Source organism: Cyprinus carpio, chromosome B17 (assembly GCF_018340385.1).
Source record: "Cyprinus carpio isolate SPL01 chromosome B17, ASM1834038v1, whole genome shotgun sequence".
Lineage (NCBI taxonomy): Eukaryota > Metazoa > Chordata > Actinopteri > Cypriniformes > Cyprinidae > Cyprinus > Cyprinus carpio.
Genome location: NC_056613.1, coordinates 2,768,131 through 2,785,069, shown reverse-complemented (window position 1 = coordinate 2,785,069; position 16,939 = coordinate 2,768,131). Strand labels below are relative to the sequence as shown.

The window sequence follows — 16,939 nt, the reverse complement described above, 5'->3', positions numbered from 1 at the left end:
CAAACGAAAAAAAAAAATACTGTGTGGGAAGTAAATATACCTTTAATTATGCAATGCATTTTTATACACTAGTCATCATATCCTGTGTTCAGCACATTTAACAGGGACTCTAAGGTGTTCAGAGATGTATGTACCTTAACTGAGCCTACAGATTCGGCCGAGCAGGAGTGGAGTGTTACTGCCAGCATGAGAGCGGATCGGCCGTCATCCAGTTGGAGTTTCTTGTCAATGAAGTGAGTTCTGCCCTCTTTCTTACTTTCTCCAGGTCTTATCCCTCTCCCTGACATTGCCTGTAGCTTTTGGTTGAATGTTTAGTCTTTTAATATCTTCAAAATGTAATGAATTACAAATGTAGATATCTTTAGTCCTTTATTGTGTTCTTGTTTGTTTGGTCCATAGGGGGCACTGGTTAGTGCTTTGGCAGATGACAGTATTCATTTGTGGAATCTGAGGCAAAAACTTCCAGCCATCCTTCATTCTCTTAAATTTAATCGGGAGAGGTAAGCGTCCTGTATACAAATAAACCATGCGCAACTGTTGTGATATGACTTGGTGTCCTTATCGATACACAAATTATATATATAAATCATCTGCTCTGAGAATGAGGCATTTTAACATGCATTTGGGAACACAGCATGCACAAAACATCATCTTTTACTTGATGAGAGGTACTTATCAACAATAGAGAAGCTTTTGTGCTTTTGTGGCAGCACAGACAAACACTCAAATTTTCTTCAGAAAATACAAAAGTTGGCCTTACCTGGTCTTTCAAAGTTTTTGTCTTTAAGTTTCTACATTTTCTGTTTATCAACAGACCATGAAGGCTTGAAATAAATGTTTGTTCAGAGACAAGAGGGCAGGACAATGTTCTCAAGTGTTCTTGATTGGTGTCCCATCACACAAATGGCAGTAATGCACAGTCGTCCACAGAAATACCAGATGATTTCTCAACCGTGACTCATTCATTTTGCCAGATTTCACTCTGCTGTTATTGCCATTTCATCCTTAATGTGTCACGAGGCACAGATCAGTCAAATGGTCGCCATCGTATGAGATAATCACAGGGAATATTTCACTTTGATTAAGTCAGCTCTCTCCTTGTCTTTGGCAGGATCACGTTTTGCCATTTGCCATTTCAGAGTAAATGGCTGTACGTGGGCACGGAAAGAGGGAACATTCACATTGTCAATGTGGAGTCCTTCACCCTCTCAGGCTATGTCATCATGTGGAACAAAGCCATCGAACTGTGAGTGTCTAGACACAGTGAACTCCAGTGATTCTTATGTGTTTTCGTCTACTGTTGGGTTTGGGAGATTTTAAAGGACTTATATTTAGACAAGGTCATCATGCCTGATCTCTGCATACCACCTCAAAATATTTTCCTCATAAACTGTCACCTTTCTTCAACAGTTCCTCAAAGACTCACCCTGGACCTGTAGTTCATATCAGCGATAACCCTATGGATGAAGGAAAAGTACGAAGCCTTGACCTTTTGGATTAAGTATATTCCTACAGAACACTTTTTGATTGCTCAGCTATCAAATTGCATCATTTCAGAAAAGTTGTGTCTCCTTTTTTTGCAGCTTTTAATTGGTTTTGAGTGTGGCATAGTTGTGCTGTGGGACTTGAAATCGAAGAAGGCTGATTATCGGTACAACTATGACGAGGTGAGACTGTTACTGTTGGATATGGGCCATGGACTTAGAGCATTGTTTAAAGCAAAATGACTTAGTCTCGTTCTGTAAGGAAGGAAGGAAGGAAGGTCTCCAGTAGAGATGGGATGTACTCCAAGTACTGTCAGATGTGACAGTAGTGATTGATCACAAAAACACATCAGTTATTGCATGTTATTCTATTTAATGCAGTAAACTTTACTTTAAAATATATTAACAGCTGTACAATTCCAGCCACCCTTCCTGTTACAGTTGTAATGTAAAATACAATTCTTCTTCTTAAATGCTCTTTTTTATTTTATTTGACATTTCCTTTTTAATTTTATGTTTTATTTTAGTAGTAATAATAATTATCATTATTTTATGGCCATATTGATATATAATCAAAACATTTTGAAATATTATTTTTTTGTGAAGCGCACTCCAGTAACCTTTGTGTTATTTACAACATCAAATTTTTTTTTTTCTTACCATGCATATGGTGACATGTGGCTAAATGGACAGATCACTTGATATATCTGTTGAGTACTCAAATAAACAACTCTAGTTTACAGGAAGTAACTTTTTTCAGAAGTGTTTGTGTTATCAATGAGGAACAGAACTAAGATCTTTGTTTGTTATGTTTATTATTGTTGACTCGTATATGCTGTCACAACCCATGAACCGTAGTTTGCCTGACCTGATTTCTCTTGTGGTTGATTACTCATCTTTTGTTTGGCCTGTAGGCGATCCACTCTGTGGCTTGGCATCACGAGGGGAAACAGTTTGTGTGCAGTCACTCAGATGGCACGCTTACCACATGGAATGTACGCGCTCCTGCCAAGCCTGCCCAGACCATTACGCCACATGGTAAGTTCTGCCCAAACAAACTCCCTTCCAAGTTCCTCAGGTTGAGCGCTTCAGGGAGCACAGAATAAATATTACAAGACCGTAGAGGTGAAGTGTGTCATTTGAGTTCCATTAGCAGCACCAATTAAATAAACCAATGATTGTTTCCAAACAGGTTTCTGAAACAGATTGTTTTTAAAGAGTCACTATACTTTAAGGCAATCAGCCTATGAATGACTTACTTATGGATTCTTTTGACAGACTATGATGACACGTTTCAACAGTTATCAGTGTTGTAAATCTAACAAATTTATGTATATTTTAATGCTTACTAACAGCGTGAGTGTTTCTAACACAGCGGCTAAGGGTGTGAATGCAAATTTGACATCTTTCTCTTCTCTGACCAATGTAATCAATCTCCCTAAACTTTTTTCCTCATTTGTAAAGTCATAGATACATTATCATGGATTTTTGCTATTGGTGCAAATGGGAGAGAAAAAAAACTATATTTGTTGTTGTTGTTGTTCACCACTATAGATGTTTGCATAGCCATGACAATCTCTGCTTCTATCTATCTCTACTTTCATTTTGTTTTACTGTGTGAGTGTGTTTCAACCTTTAAAAAATAAAAAAATTCAGCTATAATACTCCAGATTTTTCACTGAAGAAATTCAAATCCTTAGTAAGGGTTAAGTTACACAATCTATTTAATTGCATTAAGATTCTTTATCAAAAGTGCAGAATCTGTTTACAGAAATTAATTATTAAAATGTTATTATTTTTAAAATGAGTAGTAGATGCACTGAAAATGGTTTTGGAATCTAATTAGAATCAAATGAATCAAAATCAAAGCATGATGTGCCTAAAGTTTTCTACACTTAATTTATTGTGGTTTCCATGATAATAATTTACAGAGACTGGTGATAGAAAAGGAAATAAAATACATGAAGGCATATTTATTTGCACACCTTGTTAACCATGCAGTATTCTCTCCCAGGTAAACAGCCCAAGGATGGAAAGAAGCCGGAGCCTTGCAAACCCATCTTGAAAGTGGAGTACAAAACTACTAGGGCAGGGTAAGTGTTGCATTCAGGAAGCAAACAGAGCATGGTGCATTGCACACGTTGAATGTCTGGTATAGGCGATTCTGTTATATGGGTTTTACGGGGATGACATGATGTTTTTTCAGAAGACTGACATAAAATATACAGCTAATATGACAATACATTTACTCAGGGTTGCATTCAGGAAGCAAACAGAGCATGATGCATTGGTTTGAGACTTGTGAAACCTTGCATTGTGAGAGACTGTCTGGCATAGACGCTTTGGTTTTATTGGTTTTACGGGGATGACATGATGTTTTTCAGAAGACTGACATAAAATATACAGCTAATGTGACAGTACATTTTGTATTGCTTTTAATCAGTTTTTTCATTCCACTCTTTCTGAATGAAGCACTAATTTGTTTCACTTCCGGCTTGGCTTCTCTTTGCATCATGGAAAAAATGAGATTTGTTCATTTGTTTTGTTAAGGACCCATTCATGATACTGTGTGGAGGTTTGTCATATGATACAGTGGGTAGGCGAGCCTGTCTGACTGTGATGCATGGGAAAAGCACTGCAGTGCTGGAGATGGACTACCCCATAGTGGATTTCCTTACGCTGTGTGAAACCCCATATCCAAACGGCAAGTCACTGCCCCACCTATCGCTGGGTTTTCTCCCATAACCTTTACTGTATAATTAACAGTGACTTTAAAAACAACAGAGGCAAAACAAATCAGCATTGGTTTAATTTTTTTTTTTTTTTAATATATATATGTATTAATATATGTTTAATTAATTGATTGGGTTTTTTTGTAGTTAAAATCAGAACTAGACAAATTACTATATTGTTGGGCTGGGCAATATAATGGAAATTATTATTTTCTTTTATTTTTAGATACTTTTATAATATTTATATTTGCTTTCTATGACATATTTATGTTATTTATGTTTAGTTTTTTTTTTGTTAAATACTGACAAATTGAAACTAGACAAAGTGCTCTATGTTGGGCAATATAATGAGAGGAAAAAATACTTTAGATTTGTTTTTCTTTTAATGAACTATAATCTTTAGACTGGACAATTGTTGTTACAAAGTAGATCATTTATGGAAGAACTAAAATAAAAATATAGTTATGAAAAGCATTTATCAAAAACATTTTTTTTAATGTAAATGAATAAGAAAAAAAGTGGTATTTTGTTGAAATTTAAGTGTTTAAAATAATTGTTCCTTCTGTATCCCCACAGATTTCCAGGAGCCTTATGCGGTTGTTGTCCTGCTGGAGAAGGATTTGGTTGTCATTGACCTTGCACAGATTGGGTGAGTAAATGCCAAACATTATACACACTTGGTTTGTGCAGCTGTTATAAAAACTTCTCTGCGCAGGTATCCGATCTTTGAGAATCCATATCCTCTGTCCATCCACGAGTCTCCAGTAACCTGCTGCGAATATTTTGCGGACTGTCCAGCTGAAGTCATTCCTGCACTTTACTCAGTGGGCTCCAGACAGAAGAGACAAGGGTTCAGTAAAAAGGTAATGTTCTGCCCTCCACTGTTTAAGAAAATGGATAGTCCTAAAACGGCTGATCCAAATCTGTGTTTTAATGCAGGAATGGCCCATAAGTGGAGGTAACTGGGGCCAGGGAACACTAAGTTTCTCAGAGATTATCATCACTGGGTAAGTGATCTTTCACATGCACACACTCTTTGTTGTACCGAAGCCTTTTCATTTATAATAATTGGATTAGAGAGGGAAATAGTTTTTTGGAATTGGAAGGAAAAATGCTTTTCTGTTTGGCGCCAGGGCTGCTATTGTTTTCTTCTGTTTTCTTTCTGAAAACAACAGGCATGCTGATGGATCGATCAAGTTTTGGGATGCCTCAGCATGTGAGTTTCTGTCTTAGAAAACATACTTTTATGTTTTATGTCACAAGTGCAATCTACAGCATTATTTTTAGTTGGTCAGTTTGATTATGCTTTCAGCTGCCAAGAGTAAAACACTCTCTACATTTAAGACATTATTACAGATTTTGCAGATATTTTACAGATTTCTCTCCAATTTAAATCAGAAAATGCAGTTGAAGTTTGTAGATTTGCTAATCAGATCTGCTAATAATTTGTAACTAATAAAGATGTTGAATTGGTTCTTTTGTGTCTGTCAGTAATGCTGCAGGTTTTGTATAAGCTGAAAACAGCGAAAGTGTTTGAGAAGCCCCACGGTAAAGAGGAGAAATCCAGCACTGAAATTGTGGATGAAGATCCGTTTGCCATCCAGATTCTGTCCTGGTGTCCAGAGAGCCGTGTTCTCTGTGTGGCTGGAGTCTCGGCTCATGTCATAGTCTACAGGTTCAGCAAACAGGAAGTCACCACTGAAGTGGTTCAGGTCTGACCCATTTAAATGCATGTATATATGTGTAAATGTGCAGTGAACAAATGAACAAGATATTAGTTTTGTCTAAGGCACATTTCAGATGCAGCTGGTCAGCATTTGATTTACGTTCTTCATTTAACAAGTTTATTTTAAATGGTCCTACTGTGACAAATGCTTAATATTAATATGAGGTCTTAAAAACTGCATGGTGATTATAACACAATTATAAAAATGCTGTTTAAAGCCGTTTTAGATGGAGTTTAGTATGCACACTGCAGGATATTTCATTAAGCATGAAGTTGTTTTGACACATGGTTTCCAACAGTTGGAATACCATATGCTGCATTCCCACAAATGAGTAAAGCTCTCACTTATTTATGCTTATTAATGCTAAAAACCTTGTTTTTTAATGAGGAGGTGTCACACCGCAGGACTGAATAAATGAACATGGAAGTAGCTGTACATAAATATTACAAATATAATTAATAGTGGGTAAAACTCTTCTTTATACTTACAAGCCTGGAGAATATCTTCCTGTCTGTGTATTAGCAGTGTTATATAATATAATAAAGTTCCCCAAGAAATTTCTCAATTAGAAATTAATTTGGTGAGTCACTTTACAAGAAAAATCTGTGTATACAAATGTAGAAATGTTAATATTTCATTATACCAGTTAATAACAGTGTTAGCTTATGCAGTTCAATCTAATGTCCCTTCTATATATTTTATTTTCTGCCAGATATTCCTTTGTTTGTCCCTCTGTTTTTTTTCTTAATTTTGTACTTGTTAGGTGTCCTTCAATTGTTTCTGGGAGTTATGGCATTTTCTTTGTATTTTTAGATTTTTGACTTTACATATGAACTACATATTACCTTGAAAAAAAATTATATAGAATTCAAATTAATATAAAATATTTTTTTCAAGGTAATATGTAAGTCAACCTCTAAAATCATTTCAATGCCTAGAATAATAATAAAAAAAAAATAAAAAGACAAGGCTAATACAAGGATTTGGGCTGTTGTTGGCCACAACCCACACCGTACACACCCTGACTTCTGAGAGAACCACCTTGAACCAGCGAGGCACTCTTCCGACCCCCCTTCTCTCTGTTTCCCCTTACACACACAGGGGGCGGAGCCTCTTTTCACATTCAAATCAAACATCCAATAACAGTTTGCAACACAAAAATGAATAAAGTGCAGCGTTCACATTAAGCACATTGTTATCTCCAACACAACAACACTATTTAGTATTTCTATCCATAGAATTTCTGTCCATATCATTCATTTTAATACTTTTCTGTATCTCACAGTTCAAGATGAGGACAGTCAGTTTTGTTTAAAATGCTAAAATATTAAATGATTTGCATAGGTAATTGTGTTTATGGACAAAATGAAGAAAATGTATGAGAAAATGAATTGACACTTTTCTTATGAGCAGAGTACAATTGCCTTATGTCAACTGCCTGCATAACCCTGAACATGCACATGGTTGTATAGATCTGATGACAGTTGTCTTGTGTCTGCAGCTCCTGGAGGTGCGTATGCAGTGTGAGCTGAATGAAGTGGAGTCTCCCGAGTGCGGAGGCGAGCAGGTGTCAGCTGTTTCCACCCCAGGAACCTCATCCAGCCCTCAGACCAGCCTGCCTCAGTCCCACCCCTCCACCAGCAGCAACAACTCGTCTGACGGCCTGCGAGATAATGTGCCCTGTCTCAAGTACAGTCTGTTTTCATTTATTTCAGATTTACTCGTCCCTAAGCAGCATGTAAAAACAACAAAACATAAACTTCAGACTTTGGTCGCTTCACATGTTAATGAAATGGTCTTTTCTTGTGTAAGTTTGACCACTTGATTTGGTCTGTGCTTATATTAGCATGTAGTTAATTGTGTCCTGTGTCTTACTTGGCCAGGGTCAGGAGTTCTCCTCTCAAACAGTCTCCAGGTTACCAGGTGGAGCTGCTCATTCAGCTGGTGTGGGTCAGCGGGGAGCCACCACAACAGATCACCAGCCTGGCCGTCAACTCTGCATATGGCCTGTAAGTCCACGAAACGACAACACTAGTCAAAGCAAGTAACCTGTATTTATATAGTGCTTTTAACAATACTGATTGTGTCAAAGCAGCTTTTCAGTATTAAATAGGAAAATAGTGTGTCAATGCGAAAGGACAATAGTAAACACTCAATTTTCAGTTAAAGGCAGTTCATCATTGAATTCAGTGATGTCATTGTCCAGCTCAGTTCAAATAACACCGTTTAAATAGTGTCTGTGCAATCAAGTCAACGATATCGCTGGAAATTAAGTGTCCCATCTAAGCAAGCCAGAGGCAACAGCGGCAAGGAACCAAAACTCCATCGGTTAGAGAATGGAGAAAAAACCTTGGGAGAAATCAGGCTCAGTCGGGGGGCCAGTTCTCCTCCGGCCAGACGAACCAGCAGGTTGATCCATGCTGCAGCAAAGTTAGATTGTGCAGAGGACTCATCTGGTTCCTGTGGTCTTGTCCCAAAGGCTGTCTAGGAGACAAGGTCTTCACTGGGGATATGTCTCTGGGGCTCATCTAGTTGTCCTGGTCTCCGCTGACATTCAAGTAGCTCATTTACTGCACATATGATGTGTTTACTGAGCATTTAAAAACATTTCCTTTCCACAACAGCTGTTCATTATCTTTCGGACAAGTTTTATGTGTCATGATCCATCATATTAAAGCCTAGCATCCATGCTTGAATAATTGTTCATTACTACTTGAACACTATTGAAATGCACAAATCTAATGAGCCACAATATGCTCTTATATTTGATTACCATCGCTGAAGATTTTTGAATTTGATATTTTATAGATGTCTATAAAATAAATCAGTCTGTTAACAACTATATACAAACAAATGACAAATAATCGTAAAATCAACTGTTGCTGAATTTAAAGTTTAATATTTTCAGGTTTCAGGAAGATGAATAATAAATATCAACATACTTTTTATTCATAATCCAAATGCTTAAATTCAAATTATAATTTAAATTATTTTTTTTTACAAAATATTCCTTACTTTTGACCAGTAGTGTGAATCTGTTGTGTGTTTTACAGAGTTGCTTTTGGCAATGGTAATGGACTTGCCGTGGTTGATTACCTTCAGAAAACTCTGCTTCTGAACATGAGCACAGCTGAACTGTATGGCTCAACAGATCCTCACCACAGACAACCGCGCTCGCCCCGCAAAACCAGACAGCCCTCAGCAGGTGAACAGACATCTAAGAGAAAGCTTCATCCTCTTACAAATAATCATGACATCTACATGTTGTCAGTCTGTGTTTCTGTCTGATAAAGTAAAGCACATGCTCATCTTGAGCAGTGTCAGTCTCCGGACTGTGATGCTCCTGCATCCTTCAAACTGCAGGTGGTCGTCTCTGGCCGAGGAACCATCTGCACCGATCTTAGAAAATCATCCGATCCATATGCTCAAAAAGGGGCACCGGTGTTTGTTCTTTTCTGTCCCCTGTCTTTGCTTGTTCTTTTTGTTGTTCACTCATTTGAGTTTCAGTCTTTGAAATACACAGATGCCAACAGAATGAATTTAAGGCCATGTGACATTACGCATTATTGTTAGTGATGCACTGATACAAAAAATCTGACCAAATAGCAATTTTAAAAAGCAAATTTATTCATTTTTTAATAGTAATCAATCACTTATTAGTCATTTTTGGGTATAAATAAAATAATTGCAACAATTTGTATCTCACAATTGACTTTTTTACTCTAAATTGGAGGTTATATCTCCAATTATGTCTCAATTAGTAGAAAATAAGGTCTGAATTGTGTGAAGTCACAATTACCTTTTTTATTTTTTTGATCATCTGGCAGAAACAAGCTTCCAGTTCTGTTGGAATTGGGTAGTATAATAAATAAAAATACTACATTTTACTTAGAATTTTAATGTGCAGTTATCATTATCTTGTGCATTCTTGTAGATTTATTGTCAAATTTTAATTTGTTTTATTATTATTTTTAGACTCCACTCGTTTATTGAAAATAATGAAGAAATGTCCAATCTGCCCTGAATCCAGTCTCTGGACTCTGTCAGTTCAAAGGCCTTCTAGCTGTTCATTTGATTTTGTGTCATTGTTTTGTCTCACCCTTTCAATATTCGTCTCTCTCTGTGGTTTCGTAAAGACACTCTGCATAAGAAGTCTTGCATGTCCGGCCTCTCTAACTTTTATTCTGAATCTGTGAAAAAGCTTCGTTCTTCTTACCTCAGTAAGTCACATGGCACTCATCAAAGGTCTTGTCCTTCTCTTTATATCTGTCTGCATTCTTCTTTTTCTCTTTGTTTAACACTATAGTCTATTTTTGTGTTGATTTATTATTTTAGTGTTGCGTGATGTTTATTGTGTGAAGTCAGCCAGGCTGTTTAGTTAGACTTGTTTGTTTTAACAGGTCTTTGTGATGGTAATGATGCATCGGCCGCACCAGAGGAGAAATGCAAATCACCAACTTCAGGTAAAGATTCCCTCTTCTTCTTTCTTTCTCCTTCAAATTTACTGGTAGAACAAAAAGGAATTGAGAGCATTGATTGATGGTAGTTTATGATGAGTTGATTGACAGACCCTTAAAGGAACAATTTACCCAAACATTAAGCTTCTGTCATAATTTACTCACTCTTCTGTTGTTTTAAATGTGTATTTAAGGAGGCAGAACAGAAATCCTCCTTTTTTTTTTTTTAATCACCACCCACTTTCATTTTATACTCCCAAACTCCAAAAACTGTTAAATTTAGTAATATGTGTCTGTATTTCAAGTATTCTAGCCCCTTTTATTTAACAAAAGAGAATAAAACAATATTGATACATCATGAGGTTGAGTTCATGATGACAGCATGTTTGTTTTGTGTGGACTGTGCCTTTAAAGGTGCAAATTGTAATTTCTGCAGCACTAAACTGAACTTAAGGACCCCTGTTGGCATGGTTTAAACAAACTGGTAGTCCCACCAAACCCATGTAATTCCATTGGTCACGCAGAAAATTGCACACTGCAACTTATAGACAGACATATTGACAAACGCTGCAATGCCAGAGCATTGGACGTGGAGCTCTGTTATAGTTAAAAATTCTTTAGCACAGCTAAAAATTAAAACAATTCTGCAAGCATCGTCAGAATCCCAGTCAGGTGTGCTGACTAAGTGCATTTCATTTACAAGGAATTTGACTTTGATATGCATATAGTTGCCAAAAGTTTTGTAAGACCCTATCGGCTGTGTCACATTATTATGCAGACTGTGTTGTTGCTATAGGCTCCGGTTCACCTTGCAATTCTGATGAAGACAGCAAACAAAAGTTCATTGACAGGGGTACGGTACATTATAAACACACCTTTTAGAAACAGCTTTTTTGTCCTAGGAAATCTTTTATTTTCTTTGATTGGTTCTATTCAATACATTTTCCAGTGAAGTCCAAAAGCAAGCGGATATCCAAGACTGTTGCCAGTGACTTTGGTACTGTATAATGTTCATATTACAGCAGTCTGGGTCTCTCCGTTTCTGTGCTAATGGGCACTAACCAAATTAACTAACCAAACAAATTAAAATGGGTTTGCTTAAGTGCGTAGTAGAGCTGAACTTGAGCTTTGTGTGTCTGCTGCTTGGTGGTTAGGTGTGCCAGTAAATGGTGGACCAGTGAGATCTTATTTGAGAGCAGTATTTACCACTTTTAAAGTTTTCAACAGTAGTTGTGAATGATTCGGTGCAAGTGCATGTTAATCTAAAGAAAAAAGTATTTGTCATCTTTTTTTAAAAAATGGTTTGTAAATACTGCACTGAAATTTTAGATTAAAACTTTTATTCTCATCATTGTAGAAGTTGTCTCTTGAAGGAGTGCTTTTTTCTAACCTTCTTTAACATTACAGGCTTTTACTCTGCTCTGGTGCATTTCAAGGGTAAAAATACACAGGATGATGAAAATGATGTCAGACATTTAACATATTTCTGATTTTGATCAGATCATGTTTTCACACAGATCTCTACTGAACATCTGAAATCATAGACAGTGCGATCACAAACAATGACAGACATTTTAGAGAGAAATGAGGCTCCTGGTGTTCTGACTCTTGATCGGTGCTGGTTTCATGGCCACTAATCTCTATGCATTTTTCCGGGCATGATCGAGTTGTTTCTGATTGTAACATACTAGATAAACAACCGTCTCTTTTTAAGATGGGCCCATCGCTGCTCTTTGGCTTCATTCTGCATCATGATCCTCCAGCTGATAAATTTAGTCTCAACCTGCTTATTTCTCTCCTAAACTGATTGATTAATACTTACTTAAATTCTTATTTAACTTTAGTAACCATTATTTCCCTAATGAATGACTTTGATTATATGTTCAGAACAATGTTTTCTTTTTTACAGCTAAGATATCCCGGAAAATTAGCATGATTGCTGATCAGAAAGATGGTAAGCGTTTGTTCACTCACTTTAGTTTCTAGGAGTAGCTGTGCATCTTTTGCAGGGGATCAAATTCTTCCATGCTGACATAAACGGAGCGTTACTTTAATCAGTCTACCTATATTATCAGCATAAAGTCTGGTCAAGTTTGCAGCTTATTCTAGCCTAGAACTGCTCAATTAAACTGAACAGGTCTGAAAAACAACTGGTCATAGTTGGCGTTTTTATGCAGAGTTTAAATAAATATGATATAGTAGACACTACAATAAAAAAATATTTTTTTGCATGCAACAAATTAGGGGTGTGCGATATACCGGTAGACATGATTAACCATTAGAGATTTGTCAACTGGCAGAGATTTTGGACTATCATCTCGATTGCGGTTACACACTCACACGACGTTGCTGTGCTATGTGGTCTTGGAAACTTATCATTTGCATGCATTTTTAAGCATTGCGTTTTATAAATAAGTGAATTTAAGCCATTGAAACACAATCAGCAGTGAAAGAGAACTAATTTCGCTATATGCATGCGCTGTCTGAGAGACTTTCTGAGTAATGTCGGAGAGGGAGTATTGAACGGAGTTGTTTTTGCCACTTAGTATCCTCTGAAACACAGTTATTTAGGTCTTAAGTGAAATCAAACAGCTCAGAGAGAAAACACGTGCACTCACAGGAAAAAAAGGTACAAAAGTTGTCACTGGGGCGGTACCTTTTCAAAAGGCACACCTTTGTACCTAAACAGTCCATATTGGTACCATAAAGGTACATATTAGTACCTAAAGTGTACATATTAGTACCTAAAAGGTATAAAAGTGACAGCTTTTGAAACTTTTTTTCTGAGAGTGTGTAACAGTATATTGGATCCAGGCAGTTCTTAAAGTGACAGCAGTCTAATATTCCTGCTGTCTGTCATTCATGTTAATCAAACAACAAAAGAGAGAAAATCTCTGACTGCTCTTGACTAAATCACTTTTGTAACTTTAATAAAAAGAAATATGTATTTAGTTTACATAGTGAAGAATATGCAGCGTTTTTATGCATTTGATTACCTTATACAATGTATGTAGCATTTCTTATATGTTCTACTGTAGGTTTGTCCTATTGCTTGTAATTAGTTTCCTATTCTTATTTAATCACTGACTGTTTACTTGTCTTCAGTGAGCTTTTTTTTTTTTTTTTTTTTTTTAAGGCTAGTATAAGTTTTTTTTAAAACATTTTTTTATATATGTATAGTCATTCGTGACAAGCATTAAGACATATCTTTGGTATCAAAAATGTTGATATCATACAGACCTTATTTAAAGCAAAATATAAATCATGAAAAAATTATATTTTGCTATAAGATTTTAGTCATATCTCCCACCCCTACAACAAATATATAGTACTATAATCAAGGTCTATATAGAATATAGACTGGCATGCATGAATGGAAAAGTGTGCAAATGTTTTTAGGTGCTATATACAGTGGGGCAAATAAGTATTTGATACACTGCCGATTTTTCAAGTTTTCCCACTTACAAAGAATGGAGAGATCTGTAATTTTCATCGTATGTACACCTCAACTGTGAGAGACAGAATCTAAAAAAAAAAATCCAGAAAATCACATTGTATGATTTTTAAATAATTTTCATTTTATTGCATGAAATAAGTATTTGATACAGTAGAAAAATAGAACTTAATATTTGGTATAGAAACCTTTGTTTACAATTACAGAGGTCAGACGTTTCCTGTAGTTCTTGACCAGGTTTGCACAAACTGCAGCAGGGATTTAGGCCCACTCCTCCATACAGGTCTTCTCCAGATCTTTCAGGTTTTGGGGCTGAGCTGTCAACATGGAGTTTTAGCTCCCTCCATAGATTTTCTATTGGGTTCAGGTCTGGAGACTGGCTAGGCGACTCCAGGACCTTGAAATGCTTCTTACGGAGCCACTCCTTAGTTGCCCTGGCTGTGTGTTTGGGGTCATTGTCATGCTGGAAGACCCAGCCATGACCCATCTTCAATGCCCTTACTGAGGGAAGGAGGTTGTTGCCCAAAATATCGTGATACATGGCCCCATCCATCCTCCCCTCAATACAGTGCAGTCGTCCTGTCCCCTTTGCAGAAAAGCACCCCCAAAGCATGATGTTTCCATCCCCATGCTTCACGGTTGGGATGTTTTTTTTTTTGAGCTTGTACTCATCCTCCTTCTTCCTCCAAACACGGCGAGTGGAGTTTATACCATAAAGTTCTATTTTGGTTTCATCTGACCACATGACCTTCTCCCATGCCTCCTCTGGATCATCCAGATGGTCTTTGGCAAACTTCAGATGAGCCTGGACATGTGTTGGCTTGAGCAGGGGGACCTTGCAAGCGCTGCAGGATTTTAATCCATGACGGTGTGGTGTGTTACTAATGGTAACCGTTGAGACTGTGGTCCCAGCTCTCTTCAGGTCATTGACCAGGTCCTCCCGTGTAGTTCTAGGCTGATCCCTCACCTTTCTCAGGATCAATGATACTCCACGAGGCGAGATCTTGCATGGAGCCCTAGTCTGAGGGAGATTGACGGTCATCTTGAATTTCTTCCATTTTCCAATAATTGTGCCAAATGTTGTTGCCTTCTCACCAAGCTGTTTGCTTATTGTCCTGTAGCCCATCACAGCCTTGTGCAGGTCTACAGTTTTATCCCTGGTGTCCTTAGTCCTCTTTGGTCTTGCTCATAGTGGAGAGGTTGGAGTCTGATTGATTGAGTTTGTGGACAGGTGTCTTTTATACAGATTTATAACGAGTTTAAACAGGTGCAATTAATACAGGTAATGAGTGGAGGATAGGAGGACTTCTTAAAGACAAACTAACAGGTCTGTGAGAGCCAGAATTCTTGCTGGTTGGTGGGTGATCAAATGCTTATTTCATGCAATAAAATGGAAATTAATAAAAAAATCATAAAATGTGATTTTCTGGATTTTTTTTTTTGATTCTGCCTCTCACAGTTTAAGTGTACCTACGATGAAAATAACAGATCTCTCTATTCTTTGTAAGTGGGAAATACTTGAAAAATCGGCAGTCTATCAAATACTTATTTGCCCCACTGTATGTATTAGCTAGCTAGTTATAATGTACACTGTTCTGCGTATAGAAAGGAGGTTACGGCGTCACTGCTCTCTCCCTGGTAAGAAACAACAGAGTTCAGTGAAGGAAATGAAGAAGAAACGTGCAGCATCTTTCCGTGAGACCTCATTCTGTGACCCCAGTGAGTGGCCCTATTTTAAGCTGACCTGACCTGGCCTGGTTCATACTAACTCTTACTGGAGCCTGCCGTGTGGGGTTTGCCCATTGTCTTGGTGCTGTCCAATTTTGGTTTTGGTGAAACTGAAACATTCCCTCACCTTTTTTTTTAGTGTCTGATTTTAAACAGATTAAAGATGTAAGTGTAATACTATTAGTGGAATACATGAATATTACACAAAACTTAAAAACAAAAAAAATCATTCATCATCCCAAAATACACACATAAAACATCATCAAACCAGCAATAACCTGTGTTAAGTTCTCTAGTTTTGATTTGTTGATATTTACTCTTTTTAAGTTTACTAACAAATTTTAGACATTTTATAGGTAAATATCAAACAAAAAAGCTTGGGTCATATTTTACCCCAAAATATTATAAAATTTTATGCTTTAGAAAATAGATTATTTTTCTATAGATTTTGGGGACAAACATGATCCAGACATGTTTTTGTCAGTTTTGGTGAGACTCATCTTTGCATTGCTTTTAGAATGTGTATTTACACTGAAATTATATGCTTGCCAGAAAGATATCTGAATGCACTGGGTCTCTGAGAGTGAAAATAAAACAGCATAACAATGTTCTGTAATTGTTGGTTGCGAGTTTTGTTCATACTGAATGGAATTGTTCTAGTGATTTCATGGCAATGGTTTGTGTGCGGTTCCTGTATGTAAAGTTAATATTAACACTACGTATTTACTAAGAATGTATCAACAATATATTAACTGCTTAATGGCTTGACTGTTTTTGTCCTTTGATTTCAGGTGTCCTGAGGTGGTTCAGGCTTAATTTTAAAAAGTCATGCTAATTGTCGTCTTATTATTGTCTTTTTGTCCCTGATGGGTCACCGTGTCCTTAGACGCCAGGGACAACTCATTCAGCCGCTCACGCAGCTCCAGTGTGACCAGCATTGACAGAGAGTCACGTGAGGTCATTTCTTCCTTCTACTTTTGTGACTCCCTGTCCAAGAAGAGTGAGACTGTGGCAGTGCCCAGCCTGTGGGTGGGCACCTCATTGGGCAGCATGCTGGCCATCGCCCTCACTGTGCCCTCCACACCAGAGCAGAGGATGCAACAGCCTGTGGGCGTCTCTTTCTGTGGTAAGATGTACTTATTATGTATTTATTATTAGCTATGTTTCCATCCACATATTTTTTACACAAACTTTGGGATATTGCATAAAAACACCAGATAGAATTGCCAACACACACATAAAATCTTATAAAGTGCATTGAGGCAGATACTTTTTGCCTTTAACATCCAAGGAACCTTTCCATTCCACAAAATGCACATAAACTATAGCTGGGTTTCCATCATCGTTTTTTTATGAG

General features: G+C 37.1%; 1 protein-coding gene across 3 annotated transcripts in view; it reads left to right on the top strand.

Annotated features, from left to right (window-relative positions):
• The window catches only part of LOC109106774 (syntaxin-binding protein 5-like), a 45,201-nt gene that overhangs the window by 16,133 nt on the left and 12,129 nt on the right, over positions 1-16,939 (top strand). The window contains exons 3-23 of one of the 3 annotated variants that reach the window (XM_042743022.1): positions 152-233; positions 400-500; positions 1,112-1,246; positions 1,411-1,474; positions 1,584-1,667; positions 2,399-2,522; positions 3,499-3,577; positions 4,034-4,188; positions 4,793-4,865; positions 4,932-5,079; positions 5,156-5,223; positions 5,392-5,432; positions 5,708-5,928; positions 7,445-7,632; positions 7,827-7,952; positions 8,997-9,148; positions 10,344-10,406; positions 11,197-11,253; positions 11,350-11,397; positions 12,310-12,354; positions 16,469-16,708. In XM_042743022.1, coding sequence (XP_042598956.1) covers positions 152-233; positions 400-500; positions 1,112-1,246; positions 1,411-1,474; positions 1,584-1,667; positions 2,399-2,522; positions 3,499-3,577; positions 4,034-4,188; positions 4,793-4,865; positions 4,932-5,079; positions 5,156-5,223; positions 5,392-5,432; positions 5,708-5,928; positions 7,445-7,632; positions 7,827-7,952; positions 8,997-9,148; positions 10,344-10,406; positions 11,197-11,253; positions 11,350-11,397; positions 12,310-12,354; positions 16,469-16,708 — 2,294 coding nt within the window. The remainder of the gene's footprint in view (positions 1-151; positions 234-399; positions 501-1,111; positions 1,247-1,410; positions 1,475-1,583; positions 1,668-2,398; positions 2,523-3,498; positions 3,578-4,033; positions 4,189-4,792; positions 4,866-4,931; positions 5,080-5,155; positions 5,224-5,391; positions 5,433-5,707; positions 5,929-7,444; positions 7,633-7,826; positions 7,953-8,996; positions 9,149-10,343; positions 10,407-11,196; positions 11,254-11,349; positions 11,398-12,309; positions 12,355-16,468; positions 16,709-16,939) is intronic. The other 2 variants (XM_042743023.1, XM_042743024.1) reach the window with 2 other exon arrangements.